The sequence below is a fragment of the Coffea arabica genome, chromosome 10c (genome assembly GCF_036785885.1).
Source record: "Coffea arabica cultivar ET-39 chromosome 10c, Coffea Arabica ET-39 HiFi, whole genome shotgun sequence".
Lineage (NCBI taxonomy): Eukaryota > Viridiplantae > Streptophyta > Magnoliopsida > Gentianales > Rubiaceae > Coffea > Coffea arabica.
In genome coordinates this window covers 12,461,337-12,479,459 of record NC_092329.1, presented here as the reverse complement: position 1 = coordinate 12,479,459, position 18,123 = coordinate 12,461,337, and the positions used below count along the sequence as shown (strand labels likewise).

At 32.4% G+C, this 18,123-nt stretch overlaps 2 protein-coding genes across 2 annotated transcripts; one reads left to right on the top strand and one right to left on the bottom strand.

The window, feature by feature from the left end:
• The first annotated feature begins 353 nt into the window (after positions 1-353).
• Positions 354-836, top strand: LOC140015787 (uncharacterized). Its single transcript, XM_072068604.1, has one exon. The coding sequence runs from the start codon at positions 354-356 to the stop codon at positions 834-836; it is 483 nt and encodes a 160-aa protein (XP_071924705.1).
• Positions 837-7,579: 6,743 nt separating this feature from the next.
• Positions 7,580-8,699, bottom strand: LOC113714393 (uncharacterized). The gene is made up of 4 exons (XM_027238202.2): positions 8,447-8,699; positions 8,203-8,262; positions 8,000-8,046; positions 7,580-7,824 (listed from the first exon to the last, which is right to left on the bottom strand). Exons 1-4 carry the CDS (start codon positions 8,600-8,602, stop codon positions 7,737-7,739), a joined length of 351 nt encoding a protein of 116 aa, XP_027094003.1. The 5' UTR covers positions 8,603-8,699; the 3' UTR covers positions 7,580-7,736.
• Between the last annotated feature and the right edge of the window lie 9,424 nt (positions 8,700-18,123).

The following is an 18,123-nucleotide window of genomic DNA, read 5'->3' as shown; positions in this document are numbered from 1 at the left end:
CCAAGAGAAGGGTTGGAAGAGGATCTGAGTTGTGTGCCTGCTGTGGGGAACAACCTGAAACCCTGGAACATATGTTTTTCTTTTGTAAGCATGCAGAGTTGATCTGGAAAGCTTCACCAATATAGTGGGATGAGTTGCTAGAGTTCAGGAAAAGCTTTTGGCTATGGTGGAATAGTTTAATGGAGGCGAAGGCAAGGGATGCGGGAGAGGAACACATTTGTCTCACAGTGAACCTACTTTGGTAAATTTGGAAGTCTAGAAATAGGCTTCAGTTCAATAGTGAGGCAGGATATCCAGGAACAGTAGGGATGAAGGCAATCCAGGAGTGGAATGAATATGAGGCAGCCTAGTGTATGGAGAGGGGGGAGGCGCTGGAGGATAGGAGCGAGCTGAGAGTTCCAACAGAATGGCGGCCTCCAGCAAAAGGTTTTGTTAAGGTGAATGTAGATGCAGCTCTGAGCACAGCAAAGGGGATAGTAGGGTGGGGTGTGGCCGCAAGACAAATGGATGGGGGAGTGCTGAAAGCTTGGGCTGGTAGTGGCGAGAGGCATACTGAAGCTATGGTGGAGAAAGCTACTGCCATTCGAACAGCACTTATTAAAGCTGGAAGGATGGGATGGAGGAAGGTTGAGGTCCAATCTGACTGCAAGGGAGTTGCGGAAAGTATCAGGACAGGATGCAGGAAGGACCCAAAGGTGGGAACAATTGTAGAAGATATTCTTAGGTTGAGGGACAAGTTTGAGCAATGTTACTTTTCCTTTGTTAAAAGGGAAGGGAACTGTGTGAGTCATTATTTGGCAAAATTTGCCATGCAAGTGACAAGTGATATAGAGTGAGAAGAGTCTTTCCCAGTTTGGTTAGTAAACTTAGCCAAGAAAGATATACGAGCAGTTGCTCACCCAGTGTAATTTGACTATTAATGAAAGCTGTTATAGTTTTGGGAAAAAAAAAAAAGGATAAACGTTTGTACAAAGTTACCTCAATCATTTGCCGCGCAAAGGATGATGAACAGATTGAAGAAAAGGAGGTCTTTGATCTCTGTGTCTCAATGATATACCTCAATCTCCGTGTCTTAAATGTTGACGGCCTCATAATCTTCGAGGTCTGTAAAATAATAAAAAGAAATGGGTTGAGTGATGAACACTAAGTAGATAGTATCTACTCCCCTGCTGGATCATGCAGTTGTAGTACACTATATTTCAATAGCATTTGTACGCTCATCAATCATCACATGCACAGTTATTCAAATTTATAATCAAACTAGTAACATATAATATTGGCAAGTGACAATATTAACTTGTTCATGGCATAACATAATCATACATAAGAAATCTTAAAAGTATAAAACATTTCATATCAATTCATAAATAAGCACATGTAATATTTGACTTTTCAGTACTCAACATAAAGATTAAACTCCCTTTAGAAGGAAGATCAAAATGTTTCATGACTGCTATTTGACCACATAACATAATATAAATTAATCGGCTAGGCATAACAGCTGCCATGTCTAGCAAAATATTTTAGATAAGCATACATGACCCATTTTACATGTAACAAAGTAAGATTTTTCATGTGAGGAAACTCATATTTAATGTTCCATAAAATACGGAGAGGTAAATGCCACCTATCTCAGACTGCTCGCATGAAAAAATCTTAATTGCCTTGTGCTTCCCTCATACTTGTATCAAATGCATGTATCTTCTTATTAGTTTGCATTTCGCATTCATAGAGTACACTTTCCTATTCTAAGTAACCTAAAATTCATGTCTAGACAATCTATAAAAAGTACTTGAAAAGTTTTCCAAAAAGGATATTTTTATTTTTAGAAAGTTTTCCTTTTTATAAGGTTTCTTGATTTAGAAAATTTTCTTTTTATGAAATGTTACCTTAATTAATTATTCATGAAATGATTTTTTAATTATTTATTTATTTATTAGGTGTGTGTACGTATATGTACACACATGTATATTATTTTTTTAAAACGGGCTGATAATATACATTGTGCAGGATATAAGTTCGGGCTTGGTCTTAAGACTAGGCCCATCTATTAATTGAGCTTCCTTTTATTTGAAGCTTGGATTTATAAAAGTAAGTTCTTGGGTTTACTTGATAATAGTGGGTCAATTTAATAGGGTTAATTTTACTAAAAGATGCATTGGGTTTGACCATCAAAAAGGAGGTTTATGACAATTTAAATTTGTCCAAATTTGGGCCTTATTATTCTAGAACTACATGTGAGGTCTCGAAATAATTTTTCACACTTTAAATTCGTTGGTTGCAAAACACATATTTATGCTACTTGATTTGAAGTCTTAATAGGCCTAACAACCTTTTGGCCCAATACATATTTTGTGTTTAAAAGTAAATTTTTGAATTACCCAAGTTGCCCAATAGACTCTTAGTCTTGATAGAAGAACCAATCCACAATGTTTGGTCCAAGTGTTTTAAGCTGATACCCATTAAGAATTAGTCCAAAAATTAACTTGGACAATTTAACTTAAAAACGATATCCATTTGACTTAAGAAAATGGTCCGACCCAAAAGCAAAGTGAGTTTTCTTCTTCCCCAAATCAAAATTGATTTTTGGAAACCCTAACTTATAAACCCTATGCCTGATCACCAGCATCATCATCGTCCTTGACTTCATCTTGCCACCGTAGCTCTTAGCAGCCGAAGCTGCCTTTTCTCGGCTAGCCGTTCCTAGAGCAACATGGAGAGGGTTATCCTCATCTATCGATCTGCTTTTGTATTTTTTTTTTTTTTTTGGTCTTACTTCATAGAATCCCCCCAACAGATTCATGTTCTTATGATTATGCCCTAAGTTTTGAGTTTTCTACAATTTAGCCACAAAAGCTTTAAACTTAAGGAAACTTGCTTAGTTTCTTTCGTGAATTTATCGCTAATAGGATTACCCTTACTTAACACAATAGTTCTTAAGCCAAATATGAATTTTCCTACAATCTCCATGATAAATACATATACATACATATACTACAAAATTAATCAAAATAGCACCCAAATTGACAAAACCTAAGAAAAGAGTTTTACTTATGTCTTAAAAACTTATTTTGTTTACGTGTTTGGGGTTGATTGTCCTAGTTGTACGCCTGCTTGTTTACCACCAATTATATCTTCTTTTCTAACACTCTCAAGTACTTTGTGCTTTGATAGCTTCCAATCTTCTATTCCAGAATTACTCTCTGTCTCATCTGTCCGTGTTTATATATCTGCCATGTATATTGATGCATAGATAACTCAAACAAACTCGATCAACAAATCAAACGTTTGCTTGAATTATTAATGTATAAATATACATGAACACAGGACAGATAGGATAAAAGGTAATTTTGGGACAAAGGATTTTAAGTGAAGGAATAAGAATGAGAAATAGGTTGGGTAGTACGGAGGATAGAGTATAAGTGAAAGATTTTCGGACCTCCCACCTACATTAAAAAAGGAATGACAGGGAATAAAATACCAGCAACTTCTTAGAAGTAGTACCTAAACTAAATTAATACTAATTTTATATCTTAAGCTTCCCATCATTCAACCAAACTACAACCAAAGCAATATCAGATAAGGACAACAACAAAGTGGACAACATTAGATAGGGACACTAACGAGGTCAATTTAGGGCAAGGGAGCCCCCGTCATCCCTCCCTCCTCCCCAATTCTCTATTCCACCATCATTAGGTAAAGGTGTCAACCACAATTTAATTATATTGACTCGTTTAAACATACCTACTAATAAGTGGATTTAAGTATGCAATAAACTTTGAATGGGTCTAAACGAGTACTTAATTAAATCCGTTTAATTGGTGGACAGTGGGTTGACTCGGTTGGTCCATTTATATCCATTTAAAAATAATTATATATTTAAACTCAATTTTTAGTAACTGTCAAGTAAATAAATTTGAATTTTTCACCAATCTAATAACAATAAAATGTCATTATTTTTTGTCAAATAATATGCGAAAAATAAAAAAAGTTAGAATTTCATGTGAATCGTAAATTAATAATTGAATATATCCATACCCATTATTTAAATGAATATAAATAGATTGACTCATTTTGATCCATTTATTGAATAGTATAAATAAATTGATCCAATTATATTCATTTCTTGACTATGACCTTTTCAAATCAATATGAATCACCCATTTTAACAACTCTATCGCTTAGTGCCCTGCAGATAGCCAATATTAATGATTTCCTGATCCTCATTGTTTGCCTAAAAAGTGTCTTGAATGTCAGGATTCTCAATTTTTTCTTTCTACCGATTCGTTTCAACAAAAAATCCGAAGAGCAGACTACATTACTGTACCGAAGGACAACCAAACAAATCCAGAAACTATTGGAACATGCATTGATTACTTGATATGCAGTCTCATAGAATCCCTTCACTAAGAAAGTATTTATGATGCTGTCACGGTTCTGGAATTCAATCTCTGTCGATGGATCATCTAATGTTCTTATTGTGAGCTATTGACCTAAATTCTCTTGCTTTTCCTAATCTTGTTCACGATAGAGAAACTTTTGATTCCGTTTAAATAGATATTATTATATGTATTTTGATTTATATGTATAATTATAGATATATAACTTTTATTTCTATTTTACATGTAGGGATGGGGCCGAGAAAGGGTGGGTAAAAATACTCGTTAATCCAAAAATCCGCCATGTTCGATTCAATCCAATTCGAAAATTAGAATATCCGATTCGTATTATTTGATCGAATCAAAAGAGGGTCGAGTACTCGTTTAAATGCGGAGCGGATTAAGGTAACATAATTAAAAATTCATGGGCACCCAACTCGCCCTGAATATATATATATATATATATATATATATATATATATATATATATATATATATATTTATTTATTTAGTTATTTATTTATTTTTATTTTTATACACATGCCAAAAAATAATTTTAGAGTTAAATAATCAATTTTATTGAACAAATTGCATTACAAATATAGGAGATTATAGTTTATTTACAAGATTAATTTGTAGAAATAATCATCATAAGTTTTTTTAGAAAAGAGTTTAATGAATGTGGAATATATATTTAAAAAAAGGTGCTACTTATTTCAAATTTTTATTGATTTTGAATTCTTTTAATTTTTTTCCTTTTTTCTTGTATTCTTTTCGCATGATAGGAGACTTTCTTTGAGAAAAATCTTTATTAAATTTTAGATGAATTTGTAAAATATAAAATTAAATTAGTATAAATTATTTTTCAAAAAAATTAAATGATAAGTAGGGCGGAGCAGATATCCGTTGACCCGATCTTATCTCAACAAGTACCCGACAATTGAATATCCGCCTATGTTTTCAGAACCGGACCGGATAGCGACTCGGCTAAGGTCAGGGGTCAGGGGTCAATGGGTTCGACCGGGGGTCGATAGGGGTCGAACCGGATGACGTCATAAATAAAAATTATTTAAAAATTAAAATATTATATTTATAATATCTAATAATATATTGATATTGATAAAGGTATATTCATATATATTTGATGTTTCAAATATATTTAACAAGAAAATATAAAGAAATTAGAACAATTAAGTAGCAATTTATATTATTTAATAAATATTAACAAGTTTAGAATTAAAATTATGAGTTTAATTGAAAAATAACATCAAATTTTAGGACAATATTTATAAAGTATCAAATATTTGAGGTATATCGATAAGTTTTAACAATTTAGGGGGTCAAAACATAATATTATAAAGTTTGAATTTTTGTTTAAAAAAAATTACTGTTGAACCGGAAAAACCGATTTTTTCCTGGTCAAACCCGGTTTTTGACCGGCTTTGACCGGGTTTTAAATTTCCGGTTTTTTAATATGACTCGGACCGGCTACCTGGCCGGTTCCCGGTTCGACTGGCCGGTCCGGTCCGAGTTTCAAAACAGAGCTATCCGCTAGTATGTGAGATAGGTAATTATCGAAAAATGACTGATCTATAATGTGCGAGTTAGATCAGTTAAATGATGCACAAGGTGGGTGCTTGACCCATGCTTGCCCCATGCTTGCCCCTAATTTAAAGCAAGGGAAGAAAAATTCCACCGCCCCGCATATTCTCCGAATTTGTAGTGAAAGAAATTAAACCAAGTTCTATTAATTTAGTAATTACCCAATTAGCATGCGGCCAGTTTCTAGTTTATTCCCAAGTCTGCGCCAAATTTAGTTTGGTATTTCTTATCTATTATGGGTTTACTAGTACAGTGCTAGTCGAAATTCACTTAGAATCCTCTGTTCCAAAATTGCCTTCTGTCTCATCTCTCTCATACTTATATAGCTGTCATGTGTATTTACATATTGATAATTCAAACAAGCGTTTGACTTGTTGATCGAGTTTGTTATCCGTTTGCTTGAGTTATCAATGCATAAATACATGTGGCAACCATATAAATACGGACAGATGAGAGATGGAGAGTAATTCCAATACAAAGGATTTGAAGTGCTCTAATGGGAAGAGTTAGTGATATTTATGAGGATGATAAGAAAGTCATTATAAAAAATTTTTAAATATATCATCTTATTCACGTTATAAACACGGTTTTGAATCATTTTTTCGCAGTTCTAACAGCTTTTTTATCTCACATATATAAAATTATAAAAGTGCTACAACAATTATTTTGACTAACGGTTCAAACGATTCTCTATCCAAACACACATTGAGAAATTGACAATATATCATGAGTGTGATTCAAGTGAAAAAAGTGTCTTCCATAGGACAATAAATCTAGGTGCTACTTCATGCATTAGAATTCCCACCTTAGGTTTGTTAACGAACATTACAGATTTTCTTGAACAATTGAAGCTATTGCCGGTGGCCCAATATATTCCCAAACTGTCCGATTGGATTAGAAAGTGTCCTATTAGCCCTATACATATATATATATATATATATATATATATAAGATTAATGTTCTACACATTAACAATATATGTACTTTCACTATTTAATGCATGATATATTATCCGAATTTGAATTTGAAATTTAAATTTTACACGTGCCGTACATCTAAACGTAACAGTGTATGCACTATGTGAGGTACCTACCATTTAACTAGTCCTCCTCTTGTTTTAAATGCCTTCCACCCTTCCCCATATCCTCCCATCCCCAACTCTTGTGTCCAAAATTCAGATCGTCTCGAATTGTTACCCATAGAAAGAACAAGAAAAAAGAAAAGAACAAATAAAGATCAACGTCTAGACCTTAGCTATTGTAATTCGCTTGACTTGGCAAGCATGCAGCTGAGTATTGTTAGAACAATAAAATCACCAATCTTACTGGCAAACTAAAAGAAGATATAAGCTAAAGAACTAAGAAGTAAGAGAACCGTGAAACAATTAAACAAAAAAAGAATTATTCGCCTTTCCCTGTAGACCCTATAATATTAAGTATTAATTTTGAGAGAGATAAAGTTGGATGGTATCCAAATCTTTGAAGAGCGGGTAAATAATTTTTTTTTTTATTTGTTGGACAGATGTAAGTGAATTCATTTACATGGAAAGTCTTCTGTAATCTGTATCAACAAGTGTGTAATAGTCACTTGCAAGAAAATCCACAAAAAGTAAAATAAAACTTGAATTGAATTTCTTGTCATATCTCTTCATACAAACACGCTTTCCTAGCCAAAGTTCATATTTTCACAGAGCTTTATGTACCAAAACAATAGTACTTGAGTTGAATACCATGTCAGCTTCCTTACACTGGGACATCATCTTTCACCCCGTTGTTCTGGTGTGAGGCCCCCTTTACCACAAACAGGGCAACTCTTCAATCCAAATCCTTGGCAATCAAAGCATCTAAATACCATTGAATTAGATAAAACCATGAATTAGATTACCTCAGTTTGAAACAATTAACTAAACAAATGACCATAAACAATTTTAATTTGTCTTTGTTCCATTTTTTTTTTTTTGTTGTCTCTCTCTATCCTTCGTAATCTTGATGGCATTTCATTTGGAAAAGAATACATACTTCCACCGCTCAAAGATATTCCCATTCTTTTTATTCTTTCCTGTACCCTGCATAAGTATCAACAATCGAGTGTTAATTAAATTCCATGAACGAATATAAAAGTGGAAGAAAGGAGGGGGGGGGGGGTGGAAGAGGATTGGAAAAATTTAAGTCCTTAATATTCCTCCTTTTCTTTTGGTCTTTGATACTTGTGTAACCTCTACCTTACATCCAGGACATTCTATAGCACCTTGACCTCCACATCTTTCACACTTTTTGAGTATCTGCAAATTAATATGAGTTTAGAAGAACTTGATCATAATCATAATCCCTACTAATTAATAGCATTGAACTTCATTCTGCAAAAATAGTGATTTATGTGAAAACAAAAAAAGAAAAACCATTAAATTAAGCAACATTCAACACATAGATGCCCAAAAAGAATGAACATGTTAATGCAAGAAGTACCGAATTAAGTGAAAAACCACCAGATTTTGCCGCAAAAGATGTAATCCTTGGCTGTTTCCGTTGCTTTTCAGCTACCCTAATGATCAGATTGGAATCATTGAACTTAGAATTTAGTGATGGGATGATGCTGAAGCAACTTGTTTGCAGTACCGTCATCTCTGCCTGATGGAATTTTGGAACTTATGTTATATTTGTTGGACAAAGTTTATCCGTTCTTTCGGACCTCCAGGAAAAGTGCAACTACAAATGGATATTAAAGCCACCACAACCACATATATAATTTTGCCCTCTTATTGCCCTTTACGTTTTCTTTGTTGGGCTGACGAGAAAAGGAGGAACCAGGTGGGCTTATGGTAAGATTAACATAGCAAATTGAGGCCTCTCATCGAGCTACATTTGGGTAGTTATTGTCTTTGGGATTTTGTTTTGGAAACATATGTATCATGTTTTCAACTGCTTATTAAATTTTTTTTAAGTCCTCCTTTTGGCTTCGTAAAGTTAAAATGAAAACCAAAGGAAACGCTTTTATAATGGGCCTCAATGGTGATGACAAGAACTAATACAAAGCGGCCAATTAGTACTATATATCTTGCTATCGAACTTTTGAATTTTCAATATAAAGAGATTATAATATCGGGCATGCATACTTTGTGTTATTCTATCAAATTATCATACCACTTTGTGTTAAATATGGGATTTAGATTATTACCTTATTAAATGAGTACACAAGAAGATCTGAATTTAATAATTGGGTTATTATTACTTTACTCCCTTAAACTATATCACTACTATCAGTTTACCCCCTAACGTTATCTTTTAATCACTTTACCCTCATAAATAATTCAACCCAACATGTTAAGAAATTTTGGACAAAAATACCCTTTTATTTTATAGCATTACTACATTGTTATTATCATTTTATTCGTTTAGATTATAGTGATACAATCACTTTAGTTCCTAACATTATTATTTTCTAGACATTTTACTTTATCGTTAATCTAACTAGTATGGTCATAAAATTTTAAATATATTTACCCTTTTTTATATATAATTAAAAATAAAAAAGTTGGAATAGTTATTCTCCCTTTTTTTCACTTTAAGAGGTCAAAAAACATAAAAATAAAAGAATTTTCTCAAATTTCTTTTTTTCACACTTATTGATACTAGGAAAAGAAAAAGAAATAGAAAAGAAGAAGAACGAAAATTAGATTTTGCAAAGAAAGAAAATAAAGAAAAGTCTAATATTATCGTATTACATTAAGATTGTTGGGATTATGATTGGAATTTGCTAGTAAACAAAAAGTGAAATAATTTTAAAATAATAACAGTATTTAATTCTTTCTTATTTGTAATTTTTAAAAAAAGAATTGAGCTCTCCCTCTCCCTCTCCCCCTCTCCATCTTTCTATTCTTTTTTGCTATTAATAAGATTGTCAAGAAGAAAGTAATTAATATTTTAACTTTTTTTCTTGATATTAAAAAGGACAAGAACCACTCTAAATTTTTTATTATTTTTATTATGCAAAGTGGAGGGTATTTTCTTCTAAAATTTTTTAACATACTAAGTTGGTTTAATGGTAGGATAAATTGCTTAAAAAATAATTCTATGAGGTAAATTGAAAATGAAACTATAGTTTATGGGGGTAAAATGATAATAATTTTAAGGGTTAAGCATGTCTTTTCACTTTAATTAACAAACTCCGTTAAGTTTGACCGTTAGTCTTAGGGGTAAAGTGACTAAAAGATAACGTTAAGAGAGAAATTGATAGTGACACCAAACGTTAAAGGGGTAAAGTGATAATAACCCTTAATAATTTCAATTGAGATATATGGGCTGTCAATTAACTTTTATAGGAGTTTTAACAGATTGGTTGCAGCCCAAATCCAAGAGAGGAATGTTGAACCCCTGTTAATTTCATCATGTGCGACATAGTTTATAAATTGACTCGTCGAGGAATCGGTGAAGAGAGTGAGTTAATGAATTACTATTTCCACCAATAATTAGGTGATTGAAATTAAATATAGTATTTTATAATTTTTAATGCAAGACATATGGTGCAGATGTTAATAAAATTTGTTATAGCAAATTTATAAGGGTTTGGTAAATGCTTGGGGAGGTGGCGCTGTTAGGATTGAGGAGATGAGAGAGGAAGGGAAGCAGTGAAGGGATGGTGGTGTTTTGTTGTAAATTAAAATAATAAAGGTGTTCTTTGTAACATCAAATTAAGTTTAGAAAAGCACCAACACTAGCAGTTGTCTGTGATCTATAGATCAGAGCGCCTGTCATACAACCACTATTCTTTTTGCTTTATGAATAACTAGTTTTGTACTCGTTCGTTGAACGGGAATCGTCGAAAAATAATAAACTTTAGTCAATTTATAAAAATGTCGATATAAAATACATATTTAATGTATAATCTATTATAACTTGTCTTAAATATATTACTATGTGCGCATTGTAATGTAAAGTATTCTTATAATATAAATGTGAACATCTAATTCAGTGAATAATAATTCAAAAATAGAAAAAATAACATTCAACAATACCATAACATTCAAAAACTTGAAAATAAATAAAAAGTGCAGTAAATAGTATCAAATAATATTCTACTATTCAGAAACTTGTTTTTGTTTTTTCTGTTTGAACATTCTCCTCGATTTGTCTATGCAAATCAACATTTATTGATTTTCTATTATCACTGCATGATAGCAAAGTAGGATAACTAAGTATAAAAATAAATAAATGATTTATCGCATTCAAGTTTGTGTATAACAATATGTAAAGATTATAATTAAGTAAACGGCCAGAGTCTTTTAATTAACTAATGAATTTGCAAATATATCTAATAGAGATATTTATGTCTCTTGTATTTATATTGCATTACTTTCCAGTGCCTTTTGTTTTTGGTTGTTTTTCCTGAAGGTAAATTAACAAATATCGTAGTATATGATCACAAAAATCAATTATTAACAAACATGTTAGAAAAAATCCTACAAAAATAATGATGAAAGTACTTGTTTAAATCCTATGTCTTCATACAAAACAAATAAAAAATAAAACAAAAAAAACAAAATTCAAGATATGTTACTAAGCTTTTACAATTAAAGATCAACATGCTTTTTAAAAATATATATATATATATATATATATATATATATATATATATTGAAAGAAGATGTACCTGATAATCAAGAGGAGTGAAAACCCAAAATCGATACTTTAATATGCCAACCGCTTGCACTAGAAATACCTAACCATAAATTTAATGATTGAAATCAATATATTAGAGGCTATATATAGTGTAGACATAGGAAATAAGAATTGATAAGAATACAAAGAGATATTGATAAGAACATTAAAAGTATGTTTATCTTAATTTAAGTTGCTTAAAGTACGTAACTTTGGGCAGGAAATAAAAATCCTATAATATTAAGAATTCTTATAAGAAATAAAACCATAATTGTCCAAATAACTTTGGGTAGAAATAAGACCTTATGTGACCCGTACTATGCACGAATATAAACTTGTATGTAATAAATTTACAAATGCGTTATCAGGATAGATTTTACCGATCTTAAAAGACCACCTCCACTATATCGAGTCCTTTAAGTGCATGGACTCCTATAATGTGAGTCCATACACGAAATACTCCCCACCATCTGGGTAGAGATGTATTGTGATTAAGGAATTATTAGCAGAAATATATTAAAAAAAAAGACGGGCGGAGGACACTACGGACGGAGGCCTTTCTCTTGGATTGGAGGGCACTACGGACGGAGGGTCAGGTAGGGGCCTTTGAGGTGCAAAAATTCAACAAATATCTAATGTTTTATCTCATCTTTCTTTAGTTATGATAATGGGATTTTATTTCTTTGGTTGATGACACTCTATTTTCTTTGTGGACTTTTCCAGAATTTTTCAATCAGATGAAGTACCATTTCCCTTTGTACATCAATTATGCATGGGGGACTGTGAATCTTGTAAAAACTTTCTCGGGTTAACTTTCTTTAATTTTCATGTCTAGATTGTTTGTATGTTGTTCTATATATGGGTAGATTATCCTAAAATAAAAAGGATCTATGATGAAATTGTTAAAAAAAAAAAAGAATAGGACACTACAAAAAAATATATTATCATTTATTCCTATATATCTAATAGAGGAGATTTATATCTCTTTTATTTATATCGCATTACTTTCCAGTTCCTTTTTTTGGTAGGAAATAATAATCATATAATATTAAGAATTTTTATAAGAAATAAGAATTGATATTTATCTAAACAAAAAAGGAGCAAGCCACGTAGGAAACTACTTGCCGTCTCGTTAAGCTACGTAGGAAAGAGAAAATATGAAGGGATAAGTATGAGAATACGACGTTATTATATATATATGATTGAGTGTCATTCATATTGAAATACTAGGGGAAAAGGCCGCGCAACGCACGGGAGTTTAGTATCTATAATTAAAGATAGTTAATACTTATTATTTGGCAATTTCTAGTATAAGAATTGAAGTATGACAATTTTTATTATGTGATATTAAATAAAAAAAATCATAAGTTACATGTTGAGTTAAAAAATATAATATACAATAAAATATAAATATAAGATACGATCAACTACTTTGCATCTAACGTAGTATAATAAAAGACATATTTATATCTGCTCATGCACTTTAGGGATATTAAAATTTATTATTTAATTTGAATTTGATCTTGATATGAGGGTAATCTACCACATTATCTTGTCATATAAGTGAGATTTGAACAATTAGCATACTTGAAGAAATCATTGCTAGTGGAATTTCGGTTCTTGCAAACCAAATTCTTGAATTTATATTGATTCCAAAGATATATCATCACGAGGCCTTCACATGAGCAAGCAATTAATTATAAGTTATCGTATGATTAAGGACATATAGCAAAACATCTCTTTCTTGATAAGGGTTACAATCACGAAATATCAGTTTTGTGTTAGTTGCAAAAACAACTAACATGCTAATTTAGAGGAATAATTACCTCAAAAAGTATCAAAGCACCTTAATCCACTCAATTCAAGAAAAACAATTAAAAGTAATGAGGTACATACTTAAGAGTTGTAGCCAAATAGTTTTAAGTAGATAGTTAAACATATTAGCAAATCAGATGAAGTGAAAAATTGTCTAAATGGAATAGTCAATAAAGTAGCAAACGATTTGAAAATTACCCTAACTAATAGTTAAAACAACAAAAGAAGTAGATGCAATCTATAAATGGGAAAATTTATGATGATAAACTTATTTTAAACCATAAATAACAATTAACAAATGTGGCCTCTTCCTTATCAAGCTTGTCTAACATGAAAAATTGAATTAAAATGCTAAAAAATTATTGCACATACAACTTGCAATATTACAGATTTTTTACAACCAAAAAGTAGATTGGTTAAAGAAAACATACCTATTGAGAAAGATGTTGCAAAATGGGGAAGAGGAGTAGCTAATGTAGCAACATCCGAATTCAATATGCTGCATGATTATGGTGGAACAAAACCTATAAGTAAATGAAATGAATTTGAATAGATGAGGGTTACTATGGTAACGGTCAAAAAACCAGACTTCTCTACTAATTGACATTAATTGTGTCTTAACATCTATATATCATAACTTTGCAAATAACGGATGAGAAAGGTTTTAAGAAATTAAAAGACTTAGATGTTAATACAATTAAATGATTAGAAGGGCTTTTATGTAATGTCACTAAAACATAAGCTGAATTCAGTTGTACCCAATGTTTAATTGGATATCAAACACTGTCACATATCAAACTTACTCCTAGTTTTAAATGTTAAAAAGGACATCCAAGTAATTACATCAAAACTAAATTAGTTATAATGACTCATATTCAATACTCAAATTACACCTCAAACACTCTCACATTTCCAAAAAGCCCCACCCTTGCGATTGAAATTCAAGTCCTAGACTCATTCTTATATAGTATAAGGATTTCAATTGTAATACTTGATTTATTCTCGGCATTTAATTTAAATTTCATATTCGTTAGAAATATAATTAACAAGGTTGAGTATAAATTACATGATGCCAAATATTCATATTCTCTTTATATTCTTATTCTTATTATTATATGAAATTTGACTAAATTCTTATACAACAGGTAAAAATTTTTTAAAATAAATATTATCGTAAAAATTAAAAAAAAATTCGTAATAGTGAAGAGGTGGGATTCAAGAAGCTGCAATGTGGGAAGGGAAATTTGAACTCAACACCTTTAATTAAACATAGGAAAACTATTCTAGATGTAGGAAAAAATCATTAAAGTTAAAAATTACAATCAATTATTAATTAAATTCACAAATATATTAAAATTTGTTTATAGTAAAAATATGTAAGAATAAATTTGACATCCTCGTATTTTGGACATTTGAGGCTTGAGGATGAAGATGGAAAAGGCTCTCTCTCCCTGCCTCTCTCTTTCTCTCTCTGAGTAATAGAGATTCTAGGATAAAGTTAGAGTGAGCATTTTAGGGGCAAAGGACTTTTCAACTTTAATGATGCATACTAAACATGAAAATGGATGAACAAGTTGGAAAGGATTTTCAATAGAGGCAAACTCCATTTATCGAATAAGGGGTTAAAGATAAAATACATACTTATACATTAGTTACTGGTTACGGTATTCATGTGGAATTTCTCTCAATGCAATTCATTAAGCTTCACTGTGATGCAATTTAGAAATTTTTTTATCTAATTATTAAACATATGAAACCAACTAAAATTTGTTAACCAATTGTATCACATTTATGATGAAGGCAGGGTGGGGAATTGCTGCAAGAGATAGCAGAGGAAGGTTATTAGCAATGTGGGCAGTCCTGAGATTGTGCAGTAGGAATGCCAAGATGGAGGAAGCTATGGTTATAAGGAGAGCAGTGGAATTAGCCACACTAGAAGGCTGGAATAGGGTGCAGATTGAATCAGATTGCAAGGAGATTGTGGAAAAACTAATGCAGAGAGACTGGAACGATAAATGGATTGGTGTGATACTGGAAGACATCTCTCGGATGAGCTGTTTCTTTGAGAAATGTTGCTTTTCTTTTGTCAAAAGGAATTGCAACTTTGTTAGTCACTCTTTGGCACATTTGCCCTTAACTGTTGTGAGGAAACCTCTTGGAGGACCTCTTTCCTTGTCTGGTTAGTGCATGCAGCCAGGGAAGATTTTGAGAGCAGTTGCTCACCCTTTTGTACTTAGCATTTTGCTCGAATAAAATACTTCTACCGCTTTTGGGAAAAAAAAAATTGTATCACATTTAATCCACAATCACTTTTTTTAAAAGAAACAATAAATTGAAACTTACTCATAGTAACATTTTGTTTACACCAGCTACCTTCTTCTATATTTGTCTGTTGCACTTTTTTTCACTTTTTGGAAGCTTAAGTACAATAATTGCCAAACACATGGGTAAAGTGTTATTACCAAAGAGGGTCATGTTGTTATGTTCATGTAGAAAAACCTCAACCTAGACTTAACCAACTAAACTTTTGTGTTGTATTGTGTCATAATCTATTTGTTAATGAGTTGACATAACCAAATCCATTTAAGTCATTAAGCATTTTGAATGACGATAATCGCTGTCAAATGAATCGGTTTAACATCCACTTTAACCCCTTTATTCGTGCTATTAACAGTTTTTAGTGACAAAATGCTTAGCAAAATAATAATTGAGATTGGGCTGATGGCTAGTGAATTCTTCATACTACTAAATTCAAAGTTCGAATCTTCGGATTGGCAATTAAGGATGGAATGAGTCTAGAGAGGGGTGAAAGATAAAAAAAAAAAAAGAGATGCACAATTAAAACACATAACTAATTTTTTTAAAGACATAATACGTGTCTAGGTCCTCAAAATATAAAACAAACTTCAAGATTTAGAATTTTCAATAGAAATAAAGTATAATACTTCCATACATAATCAGACATGAAAGGTACAATAACAAATAATAGAAAAAAAATACAAGATGAGGGACATTTTAGTAATGTTCAATTATTATTGAGTTAGAGTGTCAACTTGCGGATAGATCCAACTTAATTTGCTTCCAGTTGTACCATTTGGATGTGTAAATGAGTCTAAATAAATTGAATACCCTAGCATTCGAGTTCGTTTGATTATTTTGACGAACTTGAGATTCCGTTTAAACTTAGTTTGTTTACTTCTCGAGTTGAGTTTAAATGAGTTTTTTTTTAGAGTGAATGACCTAAAAAAAGGGCATTAAACTATTCAAAATAGCACTCTTTGATCACCAAACTTTTTTGTGGGCCAAAAGATCACTAAACTCAAAAAAACGCGCCAGCGGAGTCATTTTACTGATATTTAACGGTTTCTCATCTGGTGGCATTGGCAATATGAAATGGAGGAATATTTTTTAAGGGGCAAACATGTCCAACAAAATATGGCAAACCTATTTTTTCCTCGCAAGTCGTGCCCATACTTTTGGTATGATGCATGGCACCGTATAGGCCCTCTTTATCAGCATTTTACTAGTAATCTACCTTCTAAAACCTTGGTTTGTCACTTCAAGATAAGGTAGCAAAGTGGATCCATAATGGCATGTGGAACTGGCTTTCTAGCAGGAAGTTCAATGCTGAGGTAAAATTGTTGCAACAACAAATCCCTTTTACACTGTTGCCCACCACAGGCTTGGATCAAACTAGGTGGACTCCTAGCCCATCTGGTGACTTTATGTCCTTTGGGAAGGTTGTTAAAGATTGATGCTGCGACGCCCTCCCCAGCCGGAGAGCCCCCAGAACAAGGAGGCATAAGATTGAGAGATCCAAACCTTTTTCTTCGGAGTGGAAACGGACATGGAGACCCCTACTCTATTTACGCTATTTCGTCATATGAGAAGTTTGCAGGCACGGAAAAAAAAGCCTTCATGGGAGCTTTCTAAAACAGTTTTTTTGAGAACAGCAAGAGGGCAGCTACTTCTCTTCCTTTTGTGGCATTTGTCCCTGTGGTTCCGGAGGATCCAGCTACAGGAGAACCAGGAACGGATCTTCGTCAGCCTTCAGTTGCACGAGTGCAGGTGGAGATAGATGTTACTCGACCCCAGGTGAAGTGGGTGTGGATTGGGGATGATGAGTATGGTTTTTGGCAAAAAGGTCGAGTCTGAGATTTGGCCGGCGTTTTGTCATTTTTGCGAACGTTTTGGTCATGTAGAAAGCGAATGTTTTCGGAAAGATCCATCATTGAAGCTGGTGAAGCCTGCTCCTCCTGTTCCGTTGCGTCAAAGCCTCTTCAGATTTTTGCGTCCAAGGCCCAAATTGATAAGGGTAAAGTCAAATTACCGAGGAGGGTTTAGGTATTGATAAAACTTTAGAGTTGAGTGTTGATCATTCTCTTTTTACAGGTGGTCACAATCACCCGACTTCGCTGGAGAAGATAAAGTGAAGCAAACGATCGGTGGGTCAACTTTGGGAATGAAACTAAATATGGGTTCACTTGTTCCAATAAGCTTTTGGACATTTTTTATGACGACCCCACCGTACTTAGAGGCGTACTAAAGGGTTTAGCGGATCGTCTGCCTAACTCGCGCCAGGACTTGATACCAACAAAAATGAAAAAATAAATTCATGCCAAAAAAGAGTTCTATTTACACTATTACGTCTTCAAAAGTTATATAGAACTACT

Bases quoted from the DNA above. Each gene is read 5' to 3' on its own strand.
- LOC140015787 (XM_072068604.1), top strand. From the start codon at position 354: ATGGAGAGGGGGGAGGCGCTGGAGGATAGGAGCGAGCTGAGAGTTCCA.
- LOC113714393 (XM_027238202.2), bottom strand. From the start codon at position 8,602: ATGACGGTACTGCAAACAAGTTGCTTCAGCATCATCCCATCACTAAAT. The intron at 8,263-8,446 runs GTACTTCTTGCA...ATTAATTTGCAG, and splicing joins GTGGTTTTTCACTTAATTCG to ATACTCAAAAAGTGTGAAAG. The intron at 7,825-7,999 runs GTATGTATTCTT...AATGGTATTTAG, and splicing joins AATATCTTTGAGCGGTGGAA to ATGCTTTGATTGCCAAGGAT.